Source organism: Amphiprion ocellaris, chromosome 14 (genome assembly GCF_022539595.1).
Source record: "Amphiprion ocellaris isolate individual 3 ecotype Okinawa chromosome 14, ASM2253959v1, whole genome shotgun sequence".
Classification (NCBI taxonomy): Eukaryota; Metazoa; Chordata; class Actinopteri; family Pomacentridae; genus Amphiprion; species Amphiprion ocellaris.
The window spans coordinates 11,657,439-11,678,587 of NC_072779.1; the positions used below are offsets into that span (position 1 = coordinate 11,657,439).

At 41.2% G+C, this 21,149-nt stretch overlaps 3 protein-coding genes across 3 annotated transcripts; all 3 read left to right on the forward strand.

Moving 5' to 3' along the window:
* Positions 1 to 453: 453 nt before the first annotated feature.
* timm10b (translocase of inner mitochondrial membrane 10 homolog B (yeast)) lies at positions 454 to 2,820 on the forward strand. Its single transcript, XM_023266633.3, has 3 exons — positions 454 to 738; positions 820 to 915; positions 1,673 to 2,820. The coding sequence occupies exons 1-3, from the start codon at positions 712 to 714 to the stop codon at positions 2,318 to 2,320; spliced, it is 771 nt and encodes a 256-aa protein (XP_023122401.2). The 5' UTR covers positions 454 to 711; the 3' UTR covers positions 2,321 to 2,820.
* A 2,041-nt stretch (positions 2,821 to 4,861) lies between these two features.
* ilk (integrin-linked kinase) lies at positions 4,862 to 12,331 on the forward strand. Its single transcript, XM_023266429.3, has 13 exons — positions 4,862 to 5,020; positions 5,405 to 5,552; positions 7,467 to 7,632; positions 7,724 to 7,819; positions 7,999 to 8,095; positions 8,194 to 8,277; positions 8,369 to 8,454; positions 8,533 to 8,642; positions 10,106 to 10,233; positions 10,953 to 11,074; positions 11,198 to 11,297; positions 11,493 to 11,623; positions 11,795 to 12,331. The coding sequence occupies exons 2-13, from the start codon at positions 5,464 to 5,466 to the stop codon at positions 11,942 to 11,944; spliced, it is 1,359 nt and encodes a 452-aa protein (XP_023122197.1). The 5' UTR covers positions 4,862 to 5,020; positions 5,405 to 5,463; the 3' UTR covers positions 11,945 to 12,331.
* Positions 12,332 to 14,136: 1,805 nt separating this feature from the next.
* Positions 14,137 to 21,114, forward strand: smpd1 (sphingomyelin phosphodiesterase 1). The gene is made up of 9 exons (XM_023266657.3): positions 14,137 to 14,335; positions 14,510 to 14,772; positions 16,301 to 16,621; positions 16,949 to 17,229; positions 17,589 to 17,762; positions 18,004 to 18,175; positions 18,408 to 18,484; positions 19,343 to 19,488; positions 19,571 to 21,114. Exons 2-9 carry the CDS (start codon positions 14,566 to 14,568, stop codon positions 19,987 to 19,989), a joined length of 1,797 nt encoding a protein of 598 aa, XP_023122425.2. The 5' UTR covers positions 14,137 to 14,335; positions 14,510 to 14,565; the 3' UTR covers positions 19,990 to 21,114.
* The last annotated feature ends 35 nt before the right edge of the window (positions 21,115 to 21,149 follow it).

The following is a 21,149-nucleotide window of genomic DNA, read 5'->3' on the forward strand; positions in this document are numbered from 1 at the left end:
CTCTTTAGCTTTCGGGTTAAATGCTACAACAGCAACAAGCTGCCGTGTCAATAAAAATAGCTAAAATTGCGTTCATATTTTACCACCACATCCCCAGTAGCCACCAATTCAGCTTGAAAAAATGTTTTCACCTCAGTCCCTGTGGGACGCTAGCTAAACATAAGCTACAAAATACAAGCTGTGTTAAAATTAAGCTCAATTAATTAACGACTACGATCTCTGTACGGCTGAAAGAAACAGTCCATTTGAATTTGGGACAGTCTATGAGTATATAAAATGTACACGCTTTTCAGAACCACTCATATAATGTTATTTCACTGTGTAATAAATAAATTCTCACAGTAAGTGGTAATAACTGAGTGCAACTGTAAAACCGCACACTAAACAAACTTTTTTTAATCTACTTTTGCAACCCGGAACTGTTTCTGCGTACGTCACCGAGTGAGCGCTCTTCACCAGCGGAGACGATCTTCGATACAAACATGGCGGCCTACATGTGAATGTCATGCTATTCTAATCCATTACCTGAATCAGTTCATTTCGGTTTGGAAACGTCGATGCTCGCCTGCAGATGATATCTCGTGGAATAGTTCCTTCCTTTCTCTTAGACAGCCAAGAATTATAAGGAACATAATTTACTCAATTCTGTAGCTGACTAGCCCTCGTGTTAGCATATTAGCTAACCAGCTGACGGCTTCCAACGGAAACGCGATGGATCCTGACCAACAGCTGAGAAATGTGTGTTGTATTTGCAGCTCCATGTGGGGTTATTTACTACTGCACATAGCTGGATGCTGACTTTGAATGTGTCTCTTGCAGCTACGGGATTTTCTTCTGGTGTACAACCGCATGACTGAAATCTGCTTCCAGCGATGCAGCAGCAACTTCAACTACAGAAACCTCACGATGGACGAGGTGAAAAAGAGTGAAAATCTGAATTGCTATATGTGACGATGGATTATACGCAGAGCTGCAACTCTGATTGCTGTTGTTTTGCACTGCTCCGCGTCAGATCACCTTTTATTTGATTAGTTACATCAGAATATAACTAGATGACTAAATCTAAACAAACCCTTTGACAAGGATATGTAATTCAGCTACGCTTCTCTTCTGGTTGGAACCTGGATACGGGGGATTGCTCTTACTCAGACACAAGAGTGTTAGTAAGATTTAGCACTGAAATAGGACAGTATGTTTGGACCTAATGAAAGTGATGGATGTCGTTGAGGTCAGGACTCTGTCCAGGCTTGTGTCCTTCATTTGTACAAGGGAGGTATTGTCTCATTGACACGCCTTTACCAATCTACTGCCATTGAGGAGGAAGCATGTCAGTATGTCAGTGTATATTATTGGTGTAGCATTTTTAGTGTTTGATATCTTTATTGAAATTTTAACAATATTTTTGCCATTCCATATAAAGGATGAAATTATCAAATCTTTTTTTTTTAAAGTAACCTTTGGAGATGAACACAGGGAGGCTCTGAAACAAATACAAGTATCGGGGTAGCATTGGTGTAGCATTTTTAGTGTTTGTAGCCAAGTTTCTAAACTGGAGAAGACATGCCTATATCATATGTAGACAGTAAGTCTACATACTAATGGTCATATAGTGAATGATCAGTGCCTACTATAGTTATCCACTCACTAACTCAGGCTGCTGTTGTCTTTCCAGGAGCGCTGTGTGGACAGCTGTGCAGGGAAGCTGATTCGCTCTAACCACCGGCTGATGAGCACCTACGTGCAGCTGATGCCCCGGATGGTGCAGCGGCGGATGGAGGAGATGGAAAGCAAGGCTGCGGAAAATGCCAAAGCAGCAGCAGCATCCTCAGCTGTTGAGACTCCAACCACAGAGGCTTCGCCAGCATTTCAAACCCCAGTTACCTCATCTCCACCCCCAGAAATACCTCCACTTTTAAGTCCTTCAGTGACTGATGTTGGACCAGAGGTCCGTGGCTCAGTTTTAAAGCCTGTAGGATTAGATATTCCAGCTGAGCTGGATGCTGCTGTACCTAAATCAACAACATCAATAGATGTGAAATTATCAGCTGCCACGCTACTCACACCTACGCCTGAAACAGTAAATCCCTCTGTGCTTAACAATGCTAGTAATGGACCTTCATGTATGGCAGGATTTCCTCAGCCGCCCACACCTGCTGCCCAGCTTGATTCTGGGAGCTCAGCACCTTTGTTAATGCCACCTAAACCAACATCCTTATCAGAAGATGTTCCTCTGTCAACAGTAGCACCTACAATGTCTAAATCAGAGAGCTTGTCAGGCCAAGAGAAAGCCTCACAGGTTCCTCCACTGTCAGGCCAGTAATAATGGCTAGTATAGGGCAGTCTTAGTGGTTAAACTGATATGGCCCAAATTCTCACCAAAAACAGCTGAAATGTGATGAGTAACCCATCCATAGTAGATAATTGAGAGACATAAATTTACTATGATATGTAATATCATTATAACATATAATACTTTTTGGATTAAGACTTCCAAATGTCAGCAATTGCTGCTTTTCCCTGTTTGCATATCGTAAATAGTTTTTTTCTAGGTGGTTACCTACAAAAAAATTGCAACTCGAAGACTTCACTTTTGACTGTGTTAACTTGAGATTTATGCTGTTTTTTAGTTTGTTTTTTTTGGTTAGTTTTTTTAACATTTTGTGACACATCAGTAAATAAACTGAAAAACATTCATTTATCATGCTGAAAATCTGAATTTGTACTTTCGGTGCCCTGTGATCTTCAGAAAATGGAATGTGCCGCTATGACACAGTATTGAAAATATTTCAGATTGTAAAAATAAAAAAGCTGGTATTGAAATCCCAAGTGTAAACTTTTATGATTTTTGGTGATGAGAGGCACAAACAAAGTGTTGTTTGATTGTGTGCGTGGGTGGGTGATGGGCAATGATGATTGAAAAGCGATTTTAGTAATATTGCCAGTAAAAGCTTCACAGAGACCAATCACCACTCAGCAGCTCTGGATTGTGGAGGTCTGACCACATAAGCCTGGAGGGCTCAGTCCGATGATGACCCAAAAGCAGAGTAAAACACAGTAAAAGTCTCAATAAAACAATTTGTAAAAATATAATTAATGAAGCTTTTTAAAAATGTTTTCCTTATTAAAGATGAACATGTATGTCTTGTCTGAACACAAAGGCCCTCATGGCTGCTCGATGTCAGAATGCAGCAGTGGTTTGCGGGGCGTGTGCCACTTGCTCTTGGTGTTGCGGGTGCAAAAACAGCACATGACCTTTGTCACGCAGCCTCATCTCCTCCCATCATTTCCTGTCTTTGCGTTGTCAGCAGATGTACTCTCTAATCCAGTATGAAAGCAATGATAAACAATCCTAAAACAGCATTCCCAGTGGCTTTGCTCCACAGCCACAATCTTCGTGACATTATAATAACTGTGACAGTTAAGACTTGAAGAAGTTGGTTATATAATATTTTGTTCAAATCATTGATGTTGTTTGGAATATGGTTATGGAATAGTCGGTTATGTTTAGGCACACTGTTGCTGTAAAATCAGAGCCCATGAGATTTAAAGTCCATAGTAAAAATCAAACGTCAAGAATCTGCTAGTAGAAGAAAGCAGGTTTTTCAAAGTGACACATGGAATAAATGTCATTTTTTGTACAAGCACGCTTTACATAATTTCAGGATTGGAATTACTGATGATTGCTGTGCGGAGCCAGGAGGGAGATATTATTAAGAATTTTGAGAAATTTAAATCATGACAGTAGTTTATTATAATTTTTCCTCTAGATAGAGAATATTTTTCAGGTCTCTTAAAAACACAGAAAAGAGTAGTCTGGTTTCGTGTATATAGAATTTTCCAGTAAGTCATTAACCGGAAGTTCACAAGTGTTAATAATGAAATAGAGTCATTGATAGAATTATTAGTAACACAGCTATGACAAATCAAAAATCTATGTTGGAAAGATAGGACAACTGTATTTTCGGCAGTTCAGACAGAAACAGTATTTTGTTTGTTCACTTTCTGGACAGTTAGGCATTTTTTTTAATGAAAAACTGGATATTCATGTACACGTGAATGTATTTTGTGCTCAGTGGGCTGAATAACCAAATCAAGAATATAATTCGGCTATTGAGCATTCGTAGCAAATTCCATATCCTCAATTTAAAATTATATGACAGTTTTTCAATGTTTTTGAACATAATTATATGTCTCCAGGGTGTCCAAATACCAAGAGAATGTGAATATATGAAAATATATCCTCAGAAAACGTTTCTCTGAGCAAAACGTTCAAGTTGCAGCCTGCTGTGATGTCACAACAGGATAAGCCCCCCCTTATTTGAAATCTGCCTGTAATTTTGCTTTGCACTGTTACTAAGTTTGTGTGTCATTTGTCATTGTACATTTTTGTTGCAAATAAAGAACATACTGTAGAGAAAAAAGTTAAAATATCACAGAATACCTCGCACTTCTCACTTTGAAATGGTATCAGTTTACTACTACTACTTTACAACTATCAGAGAGCTTCTAATGCAAGGAAACATTGTGTGAAACAAATAATAGATGCAGACTGCGCCTCCACTAAATCCCTGGTGACTGCTGTGTGTGCGCTCATTAGCTTTGTTTTTCTACAGCATCTATTTGGAACAAAGATGGTATTTAGGGAGAGAGAGAAAAAATAAAAGCCTATTGACGGTATTCTCACAATTATCTGGCATGAATGCAGCCAGTCATGACAAATTAAAACACACCTCACCTGACCTCTGCGTGCAAAGCGGGAACTGCACCTCCGCGGGGCCTCCAGCAGGGGGCGCTGCTGCCGCTGTGTCCGGGGACATGGCTGCCAGCAGCGGAGCTCCTCCAACTTCTCCTCCGCAGCAGTAGCCCACATCCACCCGGAGCAGCGGGGCGTGGACTCAGACCCTCCATTCCCTGCTCTTAAATCTGAGGAGACGGCAGACTTTTCCGTAGGAGGAAGGAAAGGAGACAGAGAGAGGAAAAGTAAAAACAGAGAAACCGAGAAGGAATCGATCATCAGCTGGTAAGAAGTTCGATCAAGTTCCTTTGAATGCTTTGAAGTTTTTGTTTTCAGTGCGGATGGAGTGTTTCTTGTTGTGGACTTGACTTTAAACAATGGATCCAAATAGGCCAGCCCATCCGATCCAACGGGGGGGAAGAGAAAGACAGGAGGAAATGTGGGGAAAGTTCAGTTATTTTAAGTGTTTCACATCAGGATTTATTCTTTTTTTATGTTGCCCTGACAAGCTGTTTTTTTTTATGTGTGACATGTGAGAATATTGCCATACTACAAAACCACCATTTAAATGAAAGTTGTGATACTACATATATCACAAGTCAACCTGTAGGCTTTGAGTGATGTCTGATTCCCAGTTAAAGCCACATTTCTTGCATATTTTTTTTGCAGGATTTATGTTCCTGATCTAAAAGGCAGTGAAGTGAAGCCTCCTACTGTACCAAACACCCATGGATGACATCTTCACGCAGTGTCGAGAAGGCAACTCTGTGGCGGTTCGTCTGTGGCTGGACAACACAGAGAATGACCTCAATTTGGGGTAAGCGGATGCATTTCTGTGCACACTTCCCTGCTGACACTAAGCTGTGAAGATGCCTGCAGTCAGACTCACCTCTTGGCTGTTTGGGATCAGGTGCTGTGTGTAAAATTGTGCAAATGACAAGATCTTCTGCTCATGATGGGAGCTGAATTTATAGAAAACATACCACATTTGGTATGGAAGGCAAGTGATTCTGTGCTGGTGTGTGTGTGTGTGTGTGTGTGTGTGTGTGTGTGTGTGTTTGTGTGTGATCCTTGGCACATAGAGGTGGTCAAATAGTTTCCATATTGTGCTGTCTCTCTCTCTCTCTCCCTCTACTACTCCACATACCACCGAACGTCACTCAGCTGCAGTAATTCCAGTCCAGTTTGTGCTTTTTTTTCCCTTCTCCTTTTTTTCCTCTCCTTATGATGTCATCTGCCAGAAATTGTGGATAAAAGCGGCAGATGATTGTGGGGAGGTTGCTTGGTGACATAGATGACTCAAAACAACACAATATAACCTAAAACTCATCCCTGGCTGCACTGAGGCGATTAGGCGGATTGAAAATAGCTCATCTGATGACCAGATAATCATTCAAAGTGTTATACTGTTGATCAAACAAAACAGCTTACTTTCTTTATAAATTGTAAATAATAGTATTTTAATAGTCGTGAAACTAATAATGAAGCTTTTCAATGCTCATGAGTTGCATTCCTGTTGGATTTTTAAAATAGTTTAGGATATACAGACCACAACTGCCTGTTTACATAATTTCTTTGCTAGAAAGGAACTAGAAGACCTCACTGCGAAAGCCCTTGGTTATCTCATTCTTGGGCCAGGCCATATATGTGCAGTTTGTTGACGTTGAAGGCTGCAGGGGCTCTAGCCAACCACGCAGCAGCCAAGGCCATTTCCTCTGTTCAGCTCCATACAGGGCCAAGCCCTCGCTGACAGAGCTTCTCAGGCAGCTCGCCTCAGTCCCACATAAACATCTGAGAGACCAGTCATTATGCTGGAGGCCTCCTTTGGCTGTTACTCTGAGGAGGCACAACTATGTACAGCCCCCCTCCCCTTCTCAATATCCAATAATATGTGAATAAGTGTTAACAAGGTGTTGGTGGGAAAATCTGCCATCAGAAGCCGAGTGACACAAGAAAACTCAAGACACGAAGCGAGACTTGGAGTGGATGTGAAGCTCAGGATTCCACTGTGTTTTTTCCACCCTGTCATTCCAGAGTTTTTTTTTTTTTTAGTTTTTTTTTTTCCTGCCCCCGTTACTTTTTTTAGCCCAAGGGGTTGGTCAGACCATGAACTGTCTGTCCACAGTAGCTGGATCAGAATTGACAGAGAATGCCGGCCTAGCTGTTATTTCACTTTAGTGTGAGCTAGTACTGCAGCTATTTCCTACAGGCTATACAAGCCCTCTTGAGGTTTATTGTCAAATAGCGTGTAGAGTTTGCGGCTTTGCAGGGAGTTGTGAGAAGCCCCCGCAGCTGCCTCGGGGGGGTGTTTCAGGTAATGTAAAGGACTCCCAGTCACAGGGAGGTGATAGTCTGGCTCCAGCAGTGCTATGTACGCCGCCAGTGTTTGCGTCTTTGCATATGTTAGCAGGCATTCCAGCCCACACAGACATATTTATCACCAGGCCAGTCATCAGATGGGCCGAGGCTGCAGGCAGAGCAAGGAAGCATGTGCTTAAGTCTAAATAAAGATTAGTAGGTGGTGGGTGTGAGAACCTGTGTGACTGTGTGTCAAATAGGGAAACCACACAAGCAGTATTTTGTCAGCTGATAGACACTCAGACTTGTTAAGAGCCCACCAGCAGCACCCTCCCCACACTCCCTTCAAGAGGACAAGTATGTCTTCAGCCCCAAATGCTGTCCATTATAAACATCACAGCTCCTTATACGCTCTGTTTGTGTCATGTTATAGTGATGATCATGGCTTCAGCCCGCTCCACTGGGCATGCAGGGAAGGGAGGAGCGGCGTGGTCGACATGCTCATCATGAGAGGAGCTCGTATTAATGTGATGAACCGCGGAGACGACACGCCGTTGCACCTCGCCGCCAGTCACGGACACAGAGACATCGTGGCTAAGGTACTCGGACACAGTGCGGTTCAAGCTGAATGCCTTGTCCGAGGAAAGAAAACTTGTTTCTTTTTCTAACTTTATGACCTCTTAATGTCAGCTGATTCAGTGCAAAGCAGACCCCAATACAGTCAACGAGCACGGAAACACCCCACTCCACTACGCCTGCTTCTGGGGCCAGGATGAAGTGGCAGAGGTGCAGTGAGATACACCCACAGACACTCTTGCTTGTTTTGGCATGATCTGTTAGCTGAAAATGCCCTCTTCTGGGGAGAAAAGGCCACTGCAGGGCTCCCCGTGTCTGCACATTTGATGCAAAACATATGCTTTAAATCTAATCCATGCATAACATAACATGCTACTGCTGTTTTTCAGGACTTGGTGACTAGTGGTGCCCAGGTGTGTATATGTAACAGATATGGACAGACACCTCTGGATAAGGCCAAGCCTCACCTAAGACAGCTGCTACAAGGTCAGAGGTCCTTTCTGGGCATTTAACACACACTAACAGGTTATTTCCTAAAAAACTTACATTATATTTCTGTCTTATTTCTTGATTTTTGTTTTCAGAAAAGGCAGAGAAGTTGGGTCAGAGTATGACCAAAGTCCCATACAAGGAAACTTTCTGGAAGGGTACCATGAGGACACGACCTCGTGAGTAACATACATTTTTAAACAGCAGGGAACAAATCATTATATTAAATTTGGATTTTATGCTCTAACATTCACATTTTTGCTCTCGCAGGTAATGGTACCCTCAACAAGCAGGCTGGTATCGATTATAAGCAGCTTTCACTCCTGGCAAAGATCAATGAAAACCAGTCTGGAGAGGTCAGATGCAGTCTGTGTTTGTGGCCGTGTGCCGGTGTTTTTCAGCTCGTCCTGTTGCTAACCTGGCTCTGTTTGTAGTTATGGCAGGGGCGGTGGCAAGGAGATGAGATTGTAGTGAAGGTGCTGCAGGTGAGAGACTGGACCACCAGGAAGAGCAGAGACTTTAACGAGGAGCATCCGAAACTAAGGTAATTTACTCTTTATTGTCCAAGCAGTGAAAAAGCTGTAATTGTGCTTTTTGTTGGCAGTATTTCTCCTATTCTCCGCACTCGTAACAGAGATAACATGATTCACGTATTGATGTCACGGGATCACGTGCTGCCAATCTGCTGGCTTGCATGAACTGGTGCTATAACATTTGGTCTTCTGTTTGTTATTCTGAGCTTGTTTGCCCAAGTCAGATAGAGCCAGTGAACATTTGGACTCACTATCAAGCTCTGGTAAACACAGCTGTAGTGTGAGGATGGATTAGTAGTGATTGAGGTCAGCGGTCAAAGAGTGCTCTGGATCTGGTGTAGGCCTCTTGAGCAAGACGGAGTTCTTATTGGTGGACGTCAAAGAAATAGTTTTTGGTCGGCAATGTGGTGAAGAATTCATTGGCAGCTGTTTACTGTGTGTTGCGCTCTGCTCTGCGACATGAAAAACAAATTGCACAAACCTCCTTCCATCATGGTAAACAAGAAATCAGTTATAACGTGAAATTACATCCGTCGTACTAGAAAGCAAGCTTACTTTGTCATCCTTTTTGTCATTATTAACTCTGGTTGAAGTTAGCGTACCATTGTGTTTTGTTGTGGGTTTTGCTCTACAGCATGGCTCTAAAGGAAAAGATTGAACATTTGTAATGTTGAGGTTAATGCAGAAAAATGCAAGAGACACAGTGTGCCAAAAGACATGTCAAGGCAGGTTCAGGTGGGCCCTCAGCAGGACCTCTGCATTCAGGGTGTCATTATTAGCATAGCTATGGCTGAGTTAGGAGCACACTTTAAAGAGAATATAATATTTAAAAAATCTAGCTACTCACAAGCATCATGATATTTCATGGTATAATATAGATCAATAACGAAAACACACATTATGAAAAGCAGATTAATTTTATGACCTCTCCTGGCCATACTCAAATCCTCATTAAGTGACAAGAAAAAACAAGCAAAAAAAAGAAAAAGTGTAGAGCTAGCTAAGTGAAAGAAGTCCTAAGTGTGCAAGAGGAAAAGGTTTTTGGCAGTGTGCTTTCATGTTGGCTTCACTTCTTACCCTCTTTTAAGAATTGATGACAACATAAAAGTGCTGGGGATGAGTGTGCTGAAACATCCAGAGGCAACATAAAATCTCAAACGGACTGCAAAAATGAAAGCTTCAGATAATAAAAACGTAACACTGCTGCTTAGCTTAACTTTAAAGGGCCGCAGATGATACAAATGTGGGGTATTACAACACGGATTCTGGAAGAGTTTTCTTCATTCAGAACAAGCTTTTAAGATGTTTCTTAATGTTTTTGAATGGAATCTCTGACCTGAGACAGACCACCTTGATCTAAGAATGTAGACATATTTACATTTCATACTCATTTTTGCTTTTCTCAACATCAGTAAATATGCCATTTACACTTTCCTTTTCTACATCTGTCTGTCATTCCATTGTGTCTCCATAGGATCTTTTCACATCCAAACATTCTGCCTGTTCTTGGAGCCTGTCAGTCACCTCCATCCCCTCATCCCATCATCATTACCCACTACATGCCATACGGATCCCTCTACAACATCCTCCACCAGGGCACAAGTAAGTAATTTACTTTTATGTACATGTGCATCAACAAAATGGCAAAAAAAATGCACTAAAATTTGGTCAGCTCCAAAGTGCTAAGCCTGAGGGTTACAAGTGTAGATGCATACACTGTACATCCAGATATTCATGTACAGCTGTCATCCTGCTTTTTCACTTGAGGGGTAGAGATTTTGGTCAAGTATACTTTTTGTCAGATTCGCTGTTCAATAGCTGCCTGTTGTTGTGTGTGCTGTAAAAAATATCCGGTGTTGATGCATAGCAAGTGGCTGAGACAAAGTCACACAATACCATTGCTATGAGTCCTGTGCAAGTTCATGCTTGTGCCTGGGTGTAAGAGGGACAGTAAATCTTGCACATGCTATTTGAATATGCTAAATAGCTCAAAATCTTTCCCTAGAATTGCCACCTTTAACAAAGATTCCAGTTTGCAGTGCAGGTCAATGCATGTCACAGATATTTTTAATAATGGCATCATATAATTACTACATCCAAATCAGGTTACAGTTTTAGCTCTAAGTCAGTCTGTCCGTATGCACAGTTGCTCTAGTGATTACCCATGTGGGCATACTTTCCTTTTCCCTCTCTCTCCCTCTTTCATCCCCTCCTCCTCACCTATTTTCATCATTAAATGACACTTAGACGTCTATATCATTGCATTTATTTCTGAATGAGACATTGGTTTTCTCTCTTGCCCCCTCCATCATCTTCCTCAGCTCTGGTGGTCGACCAAAGCCAAGCAGTAAAGTTTGCATTGGACATCGCCAGCGGCATGGCTTTCCTCCACACCTTAGAGCCAATGGTCTCGCGGCTTTACCTCAACAGTAAGCACATCATGGTAAGACTGTATTTCTGTCTGCGACCGCTGGAAACATAAGCAACCACAATTACAAACTTCAAAGATCCTGATCCCGTGGCTCAATGACTACATGAGTAACAGAATGATGTGATTCATTTGCAGATTGATGAGGACATGACAGCCAGAATAAGTATGGCAGATGCTAAGTTCTCCTTCCAGTGTCCTGGTCGTATGTACTCTCCAGCATGGATGGCCCCTGAAGGTATCTATTCCTGCTCATTCCCGCCTGCTTCCTGCTCCCATAATGCCTCCTTCAACTTTATGAGTCATTCAGTCTGGAACATACTGTACTGTATAATTTAGTGCTAGTCATGCTGTTCAATCTGGCCATGTTGCACAACAAAATGGTGAGTTGTTTTGCTATGTTTATGGTTTTCTTTCTCCCTGTTGCTTTCAGCTTTGCAGAAGAGGCCTGAAGACATCAACAGAAGATCTGCGGACATGTGGAGCTTTGCAGTGTTACTGTGGGAGCTGGTTACCAGAGAAGTCCCATTTGCTGATCTCTCACACATGGAGATTGGTATGAAGGTAAGTGGGCGCAGTATCCTATCTTACCACAGGCTAGTACTGCATGTCCGCATCTACATTTCTTGGAAACGCAGCACCAGATGCACAAAACTCCATATCTTCGAAATATGTCAAGGCTTTTACAGTTTTCTGTGTTTTTTGATAAGTACAGCGACTTTTTGTCTTGTGCAGGTGGCTCTCGAAGGGCTTCGGCCAACCATTCCACCTGGGATTTCGCCTCATATCTGTAAACTGATGAGGCTCTGTATGAACGAAGACCCAGCCAAGAGGCCCAAGTTTGATATGATCGTCCCTATCTTGGAGAAGATGCAAGACAAGTGAATGCCTCAGCAGCAATTTGTCCATTTCTGTTCTTTATGTTTTTTTTCATCAAACCACTCCTTATCTTCACTTCAGTCATGTATCTGCTAAGCCACTGTAAATAATGCCAGAAACCACTTCAGCCACACACAGTTCAAACATAAAGTATTATATTGCTTTTTCTTGTGTAAGTTAAATATGAGATTTAAATGTTCTTTACCCCTTGTCGCTCTTTTATTATGGCTAAAGCATGATCACTGAACTATTGGCAAAACTTTTTAATCCAGTGTGGATTATATTCAGTGATCAGTCAGACAGAAACGGATCCAAAGAAATGTGTATAGAATCAGTGCTTTTTATACACGTTAGCAATTGCCAATGCAATAAATATTTTATATTTATGACAAATTCTTGTTCTTTTGTTTTGACATATCATCTTCTCTGGGATGGTTACATTTTTGGGATGTATTTTGGTCCTTTTGCTAACAAAGAATGGTCACCTCCCTCACTCCTGTTAAAACACCCACTACATGTTACACAGATGATTCAATTTCTAATTTGGTTCTCGATTACACTTATTTAAATTTTAAAAATCCTTTTAAAAAACTGTGACTGTTGGAAGCAACAGCTGTCAAACAAAAAACACTTAAGTGAAAATAAAATATCCTAATTCAAATAAAGTGCCAAAATAATATGTTAATGGACTTTTTATTATACTTTGTGGAGACATACTGTTTTACAGATTTGGTCTAAATTATTACAATCAAACCTCTTCAATAAAGTGTGAACATATATTACTAATGGTCTGATTTTGGAGGCTGAAGTGTGCACCTCTATTGATTTAAAAACACTTTTGTTTAATTTATTCAGATGAAAATTTACAATATATGCCAATTATTCACACATAGATCTGCAAAGATCCTTGGGCGGAAATGAAAAACTAAAAAAAATAGCCTTTCTGTATAAATTTAAGACAATTAAGCCCATGTAGCAACAAAACAAAACAAAACTGCACAGCGACTAAAAAAGCGGTAGGAGTACAAAGAGGCCTGAGAGATTCAACCTCGACAGCAGTCTTTGCGCTATTTAAAAAAAAAAAAAGTCTAAGCATCATGTAGTTCAACTAATAAGATTTACCCTAAATTTAACATTAAATTAATAGAGCTACATATTTAATTACAGATAATTATTTTCATTTTAAGTTGATTTGTATGTAATTTAGGAAAGCAGAAAAAATAATGTATGAATGATAATTTATTTCACTGTGTTTCTACCTTGTATTGTGTTTAACCTACTTGCATAAAACATCATTCACACTCATCACCCGCATCTATCCGTACATACTGAGGTAACAAATATGAATATACAAGAATAGTGCAAAAAAAAGGAGATGTATGGAAGAACACAATAACAAAAAAAAACCCAGAATGTGCAATATATATAGTGCAGAAAAGGTAACATCTGCACATACATCAGTGCAAACGGCATGTACAGACGAAATAGTGTAAAATGATTATGTGCAATTTTTTATGGTGCAATGGTCAAGATGTGCAAAAACATACAGTAGAGCAAGAGTGCTTTAATTCCTTTGGAGTAAATTTTCAGTAAAAATTATAAATTTGGTTGTTAGTTGACAGATCATGTCTATAAGTTTTCAGATGTGTCTGTAAATGTTTTGGAAAAATAAAATCTATTTGTAAGCCAGCTCTATATTGATAGAAGCCACAAGATGGGGCTGATAGTTCCAGAAAATGTACAGTAGATGGAGCTTGTGTTAAGAGGTTGTTTTTTTTTTTTGGTCAAATACCAGGGTCTCAGTTGTGATTCTTCAAACCATATATGGCTTCAGATTCAAAGAAGAGTTGAACAGCTGTGCTTCTTATTCATTGCCCTCCTCCATGCAGGGTAACATCAGCTGCAGCAAAAGAAATCTCATATGGATTGCCTTGGAATGCAATCTTCATTATTTAATTACATTTTGTGATGGAAATAGCTGGAACAGCTGTTTTTTGAAGGGCTGTGAAAGCAGGATATATATGCTTGACAAAATAGGTGGGGGGAAAATCAAAGAGGCCAATCATTAATCTCACCTAAACATGTAACAGATCACCGCTGTTTGTCCTGATTTGTCAGCTGGAGCTTGTGTAAGTTTACTTTGAAGACAGAAGAAAGAAAAAACACATCGCCACGTGATGAGTCAGCTGACCCGCCCAGTGGTTGCCCTTCATAAGAACAAGCAGGAGGCAGATGCATCTCAACAAGCAGCGACGGTGGAGCAAAAAGAAGAAGAGCCAGTCTACCTGCTGTCAGTCCACTTTGTGGAAGTGCAAACGGGGCTGCCTTGAAGCTGCTAACCGGCTTGTCCTCGGCCTTCACTCCGGGGACACTGTGGCGCTTCACATTTCTTTGGAGGTACAGTTTGAAAGCATTAGCTAGCTAGCTACATGGTTAGCAGGCTGTTGCCGGTGTCCTCATATGCGGCGGAGTGTTTTCCGTTTGTGAGTCGTTTATTCACAAGTTGAAGTGTTAAAACACACCCGCGGGCTGTGCGTTAATTCCTTGACACTTATTTTGTGTCGCTGTCAGGTCCTGCAGTGAAGCTGCGAAGAGATAGTTCTCGGAGGACATCTATCGTCGGGACGATGAGGCTCCACCAGCTGCTGCTGATTACCAGCTGTCTGGTTCTAATGTCGCCGCTGTTCGGCTCCTGTCTCCCGGTGCAGCCCTCCGCAGAGCCCCGGCTGGTGTTCCTGGAGCGATTCAGCCGCCCGGGGGTCGGCTTTAACTGGAGAAATGTCTCCTGCCCCCTCTGCAAAGCTGTCTTCACCATTCTCGATATCGCCCTGCTGGTAATGTCTTAAAATGTCTCTTGTCCAGGCTGCCAAACGGGTAGTCGGTGCACTTTTAGAGGATGTTATCTGCTGTGGTGCTGATAAACTGCAGCTAAAGTTTAATAAGCCTTTAATCCCACATTTCAGTCCAGGAAGTTCTGAAAAAGCGTATAAAAGCTCAAATCACAAATATGATCCAAGAAATGAGACATTCAGTGGTGTATTCCATCATGTAGGCAATTAATTTGTTATTATCCATTTCTCGTTATCTAGCTGAATAGATAACAGAGTAAAGTTTAAGATAAGGCCTTCTTAATCCAACAGCTGTGAAATCCGCAGCGTTGCAGCTGCAAAAGGGAATAATAATTTTTTTAAAAACCTACAAATATGCACAAATCCTGTTGATAATGTCCAGATTCTAACATATTTAGGTGTTCAGATATTGCAATTATGAAATTATGATAGACTACACCTATCAGTATAATTTCAAAGAGCACCTAGGTAATGATAAATTTAATTGTAACTGTTTCTAAAATGCAGCTCCTTTCTTTGGTTTGCTTGTTTTTTTTTTTTTTGTTTGTTTGTTTTGCTTATAACCAGTCAATGTTTTCTGACTTCCTGGACTGAACTGGGAACTTCTCATTAGATGCTGTAGCTTCTTCTTAGGTTAAAAATGTGGAATTCAAAAATATTTCTTGGACTGTGTTACACTTAGGTTGGTAAGACAATACAGTGATACACATCTTGTTGCAGACATTCTTGCACTGCTACATCTTTGTACTTTTTAAACTTTATTTTTTTAAGCCACTTTATACTGCATTGTCTTACAGTGTGTCAGTACTGTACTATTTCATCCTCATTTCTCACCCCTGTACATATTGTAAATATTATTACTACTGTTCTATTATCATTTTATTTCTATTACTACGTCTATTGCTACATAAGCTGCTGTAACAATGTGAATTTCCCCTGGCATGGGGAGAAATAAAGGACTTATCTTATCTCCTATCTTATCTTAATGGACACACTAGGTTGTGATTACATATAATTTAGCATGTGATACCAAGGACCCTGAGTGGAGAAGGTGCAGTTCTTTTTTTTTTTTTTTGTTCCTTTTGAAAACCTCAACTCTTTTTATATCATGCCATGCTGATAGCTGATTCAGCACACACAAAAGAGCTCTTGATCATATGGCCTCTTTGTTGACCTGAAGTACCCCTTTAGCTTTAGCTACTGACTTCAACCACACACTTCATAAACTGACCAGACTTGTGTTCATTTAAATATATTATTAAATATTTAAAGTGTAAAATATTACACTTAAATTCTGCACTGGTCCAAAGGTGTGATTTGTTTCATAGTGTAAAGAATTATGTTACAGTCTAGTTAGATGGGATGATTCAAACAAATTTCAGGTTGTTTTCCAGAAAGTTTAAGGTTTTGTCATTAGTCTGTGGAGCATATTTTCTAAAGACTAATCTAATATTTGCATTATATTAACTCTCCCTGCTCTTCTCACTTCCTATTCTGCTGTCATATCTTTCAGAGCGATGCAAATGAAGAGCGAGTGGCACGTGCAGTCGGCGAGGCTTGTATCCGTCTCCATCTGGCTGAAGAGCAGGTGTGTCGACAAATCACGGAGCTGTTCAGGGATGACTTCATAAGGGCTCTGGAGCAGTCGTTGCTGTGGCCCACCGAAGCATGCGCCCTGTTGTTGGGCCCTTCCTGTGGCAAGTTTGACATGTACGCACCGTGGAACATCACTTTGCCAAAGATTCCGAAGCCTCCTGTTACACCGCCTTCACCTCCCAAACCCGGCTCTCCACAGAGCAGGGTCCTGTTTCTCACCGACATCCACTGGGACAAGGTGAGTATGTGCCGTTCAGAGATGAAACTGAAAGCAAATGAACACCCTGCAGCAAGTGCTAGTACCGTGTGGTACTTTTCGATAGCGCTTCAAGGTTGTTGGTTAGTAAATGTGTGAATCATGTTGACACAGTGAGAGTATATATTCAAGAACCCAAACACTGTAGTAATTTACACGTTCTATGAAGTCCCTGATTTAACTGAAAGAAATGTTGCAGTTTAACAGGAAATTGGGCTTGACTAACCAGTAAATAGTGGGGTGACTCTGACCACGTGACTTTGTTTTGGATCAAGTCTTGCTCTTGAAACTCAACCTCTCTGCTGACAGGAGTATGAAGTTGGCAGCGCTGCAGACTGCAAGGATCCTCTGTGTTGTCGTAAAGACTCTGGCTCACCCAGCTGGAGGCGACGGGAGGCCGGGTACTGGGGAACTTACAGTAAGTGTGACCTGCCTCTACGGACGGTGGAGAACCTGCTGGAAAATGCTGCCAGAACCGGGCCTTGGGACTGGGTCTACTGGACTGGAGACATACCGGCGCACAACGTTTGGTCTCAAACCAGGACGCAACAGCTGTCTGAGCTAACAGTCATATCCAGGCTCATCCACAAGTAAATGTATTTTTTTTACAATTATTTTTTTCACACATAACATTGTGAATATGTAGTTCAGCTGTCCCTGCAGATAGCATTACCAGCAACAGTTTTTTTTCATTCAATAGCTGATGAACATGGTGTTAAAATGTCTATACCTGTTCAACTACATTATTTTTGGTCAAAAGCTACTAGTGGAATGTCTTAACACTAAATGCTTGCTCTAATTTAGCCTCAGAATGCCCTTGTACTCTGACACAAAACATGCTGGTAACATTCAGAAAGTTTTATTCGCAGCTTTGTTCAGATGTTTGCCATGTGTTCTAGAATTGATCCAAACAACTATTAACTCATGCTTCTTCCTATCTTCTGTCCAGACACCTGGGGCCTAATGTGACAGTTTACCCAGCTGTAGGAAACCATGAGAGTACACCAGTGAACAGCTTCCCACCTCCGTTTGTGCATGGCAACAGATCCAGTGCTTGGCTCTATGATGCAATGGCAGAGGAATGGGCACCATGGTTGCCACAGCAGGCTTTAAAGACTCTGAGGTACTTAAACGTCATGTTTTCATTATATTAAAAAGTCTTGTAATGTTGAAAATGAACATGAAGGAGATAGACCATAAAGAAGCTGTGGTTATGTTTGTTCTTGCAGTTTCATTTGAACTATTTCACATCCCACTACTTTCAAACAGAAGTGGTACCAAGTCTCGGAATATTGTTTTCTTTGTATTTAAGGTCTGGCATTCTGATGGGTGGTCCTACGCTGAATTTGACTTTGTAATTCCAGATATGGGGGATTCTACACAGTGGAACTTCAGCCAGGCCTGAGGTTGGTCTCTCTCAACATGAACTTCTGTGCAAGAGAAAACTTCTGGCTCATGGTGAACTCCACCGATCCTGCTAACCAGCTGCAGTGGTTAGTTCAGATTCTCCAGACCAGTGAGGACAAAGGAGAGAAGGTCAGTTCACTCACTTGAAACTGCAAAGTTGATAAAACAAAGTGTATATAGTTTTGCTGAGGCTCAGGTTTTTATTCCACTTTGGTCACATGCTTCACGTTATATGGATAATGTTTGTACCTTCCTTTTAATTGCCACTCTTTACTGACACTGAGCATGAGATGGCAATAAAAAATACTTTTATTAGTGCTGTAATTTCTCAATATGGTGTGATTTGCTCCTTTTTATGTAGGTCCATATCATTGGTCACATCCCACCTGGCCTGTGTCTTGGCAGCTGGAGCTGGAATTACTATCACATTGTCAACAGGTAGCTGCAGTGGTTATTGAAGCTTTAATATACACAGTCCTGGAACTGTTTGAAAATCAAGGTCTATCGCAGTGAAGACAACTGCAGTAGTTATAAATTTTCATTACGGTTTATTTACTTTCGTGACTGAGAGACGGAATTTTGGGTCATTAAACACAGTTGACCTGTTTGCAGAAACACTTGGTTTCACTTCCGTTTTTCACTGCATGGCCATGTCTGACGTGGTTCTGTATCTGATTTACAAATTAGTTTTTAAAAGAATGAGTCCCACTGCGGTGAAACTTGCAGCACGTGAGAGCGTGACTGTTTGGATCCCTTCATAAAGACGATAGACAGGTCTTGCAAGAAGAATTTCCAGTTTATTTCAAGAGTGCATATACAGTCTTGTTAACTTGGCACTCCTTACCTCTGTTGTAGAGTTGGAAAAATTGTACAACAGCATTTCTTCTCAACAGGCCTTACTCTTTGCAGAAGTTTTCTTCCCCCTGTTGCCAACAGAACAATGAGCGCAAGGATACAGCCAGTTCCATGTTGTCTTTTAGGACAGTCCTATTGTCTTCCTGCATCTGTCCCCGTCCTACATATCTTGTTTTCTTGTCTTCATTTAGCTGTTCATCTGTGTACTCTGGTTAGAATAATGCAATCAACCCTCAAACTCAAATAACCTGCTTAATAATCCACTACTGCATTAAAATGCTGAGTTTCCTCAGACAGTTTTCACAATGAATGACAGCCTAAACACAGACTTAAAATGATTGATGCAAGAATCAAGCTGCAGGGAGCTCATGCAGGTTGAAATAAACCAGAAGTATCCTTTAAGTTTTTCTTTGGTAAAAAATACTTTGTTTACTTTTGTAGATATGAAAGTACAATTACCGGACAGTTTTTTGGCCATACACACCTGGATGAGTTCCAGATGTTTTATGATGAGCAAACCATGACTCGTCCATTGGGAGTGGCATTCATTGCCCCCAGCGTCACCACCTACGTTAATCTTAACCCAGGTGAGTTCATAAACTGGCTCACATACTGCATATCCGTACGTTTCAAAAGCAATACACTCACCGTTAAAATATGGCTTCCCAGGGTACCGTGTCTACTATGTTGATGGGAATTACAAAGGCAGTTCTCGGCTGGTGCTTGACCATGAAACCTACATCCTGAACCTCACCGAGGCAAACCACAGTCCAGAGGCACCTCGTAGCCCAGTACAGAACCCTAAATGGACACTCCTCTACCGTGCCACCGAGGCTTATGGACTGTCCAGTCTATTCCCCTCTGAATACAATGGACTGATGCGGACCTTTATCAGTGATGACCGCATTTTTCAGAAGTTCTGGTATTTCAGACATAAAGGACATGTGTCAGAAACCTGCAAGGAGACCTGCAAAACCACCATACTCTGCTTTCTTCGAAGTGGCCGCTATGACGATCTGGAACAATGCGACCACCTGAATGGTTTTGGAGGAAACTTGGCCCGAGCGGCCAGAACAACTGTCTGTTGATCTGAGGAAGCTGTGACTATAATCAGACCAAATATGACATTGAACCAAATAAACTGTCTTCTCTGTTGCAAGTTGGTCAACAAGATTTGTTGTATACAATCAGGTCCATTAGTTTTTGGACAATGACACGATCTTCGTAATTTAGCCTCTGTGCACCACCAGAGTGGACTTGAAATGAAGCCCCAAACGTATGTTGGACACATGCTTTTGAGCCTTTACTCAGTACACTGACCGGTGATGTAACCCAACTTGAGTCGGAAGAGTTTTCAGTTATGCCTTATAATGCGTAATGTTCTTGCATTACACCAACTGTGTTTGGCAACGGGCCTTGGATTTGTCAGCTGCTGTTTTGCAATGCCAATTGTGCAATGGACTGCTTGAAACTGTCCTGAAAGATGCTGTTTACTTGAAATGCACAGAATGGTAGGTGTAGTGCGGACTGATTAAAGCTGGCATGATTTTGACAGTCCTATTGAATTGGGTGGCTTTTTATCAGGGAACAAGTAAACATATCAATCCCTAACAGCTAACCTGCAACTTCTAAAGCTACTTAAATGGCCTTCTGCAGAACAGATTGCATCTGATGTCACCTTTAATGTGATTTGACAATTATCAGGAGACTGGCCTCCAAAAAACCCTGAAGCCAGATTGCCAGTGCTCTAATATAAATTGTGACACGTTGTTGTGGAAAGTTTAAGAATGGACTGTTTTACAATGCAAAGCTAACAATTGGATGTAAAGGTTGTCTAGTGATTCAGCTGGCCACTTTATCAAATTTGGTGGATCATTACTTAATAACTTTGATAGTCCTTTTGTCAGCACCATTGTGGGGATTTAGGTCAAAGCTTCATGCATCTACCTTCATGCGCAGCATCATCTGCCTCAGCAAAGAAGTCTCGAAGCCTATCGTGAAGCAGTATTTCTCAGTTAGGTTTACTTCTGTCTGCACTTTAATTCTTTAATTTCTGGGTTTAACAGAACAAGTTTAATAGACTCAAAATGTGAAAAACATTGGAGTGTTCTCAGATATGGGTCTATCATGGTGTAACGGAAGCATGACAAGTAATGCAACTTGTAAATTAAGCAATAATTTAAAAGATTGTATAAATAAAAGATGAGATCTGATGCTCTTGTCTGCTCATTTCCTCTCGATTGAAGGA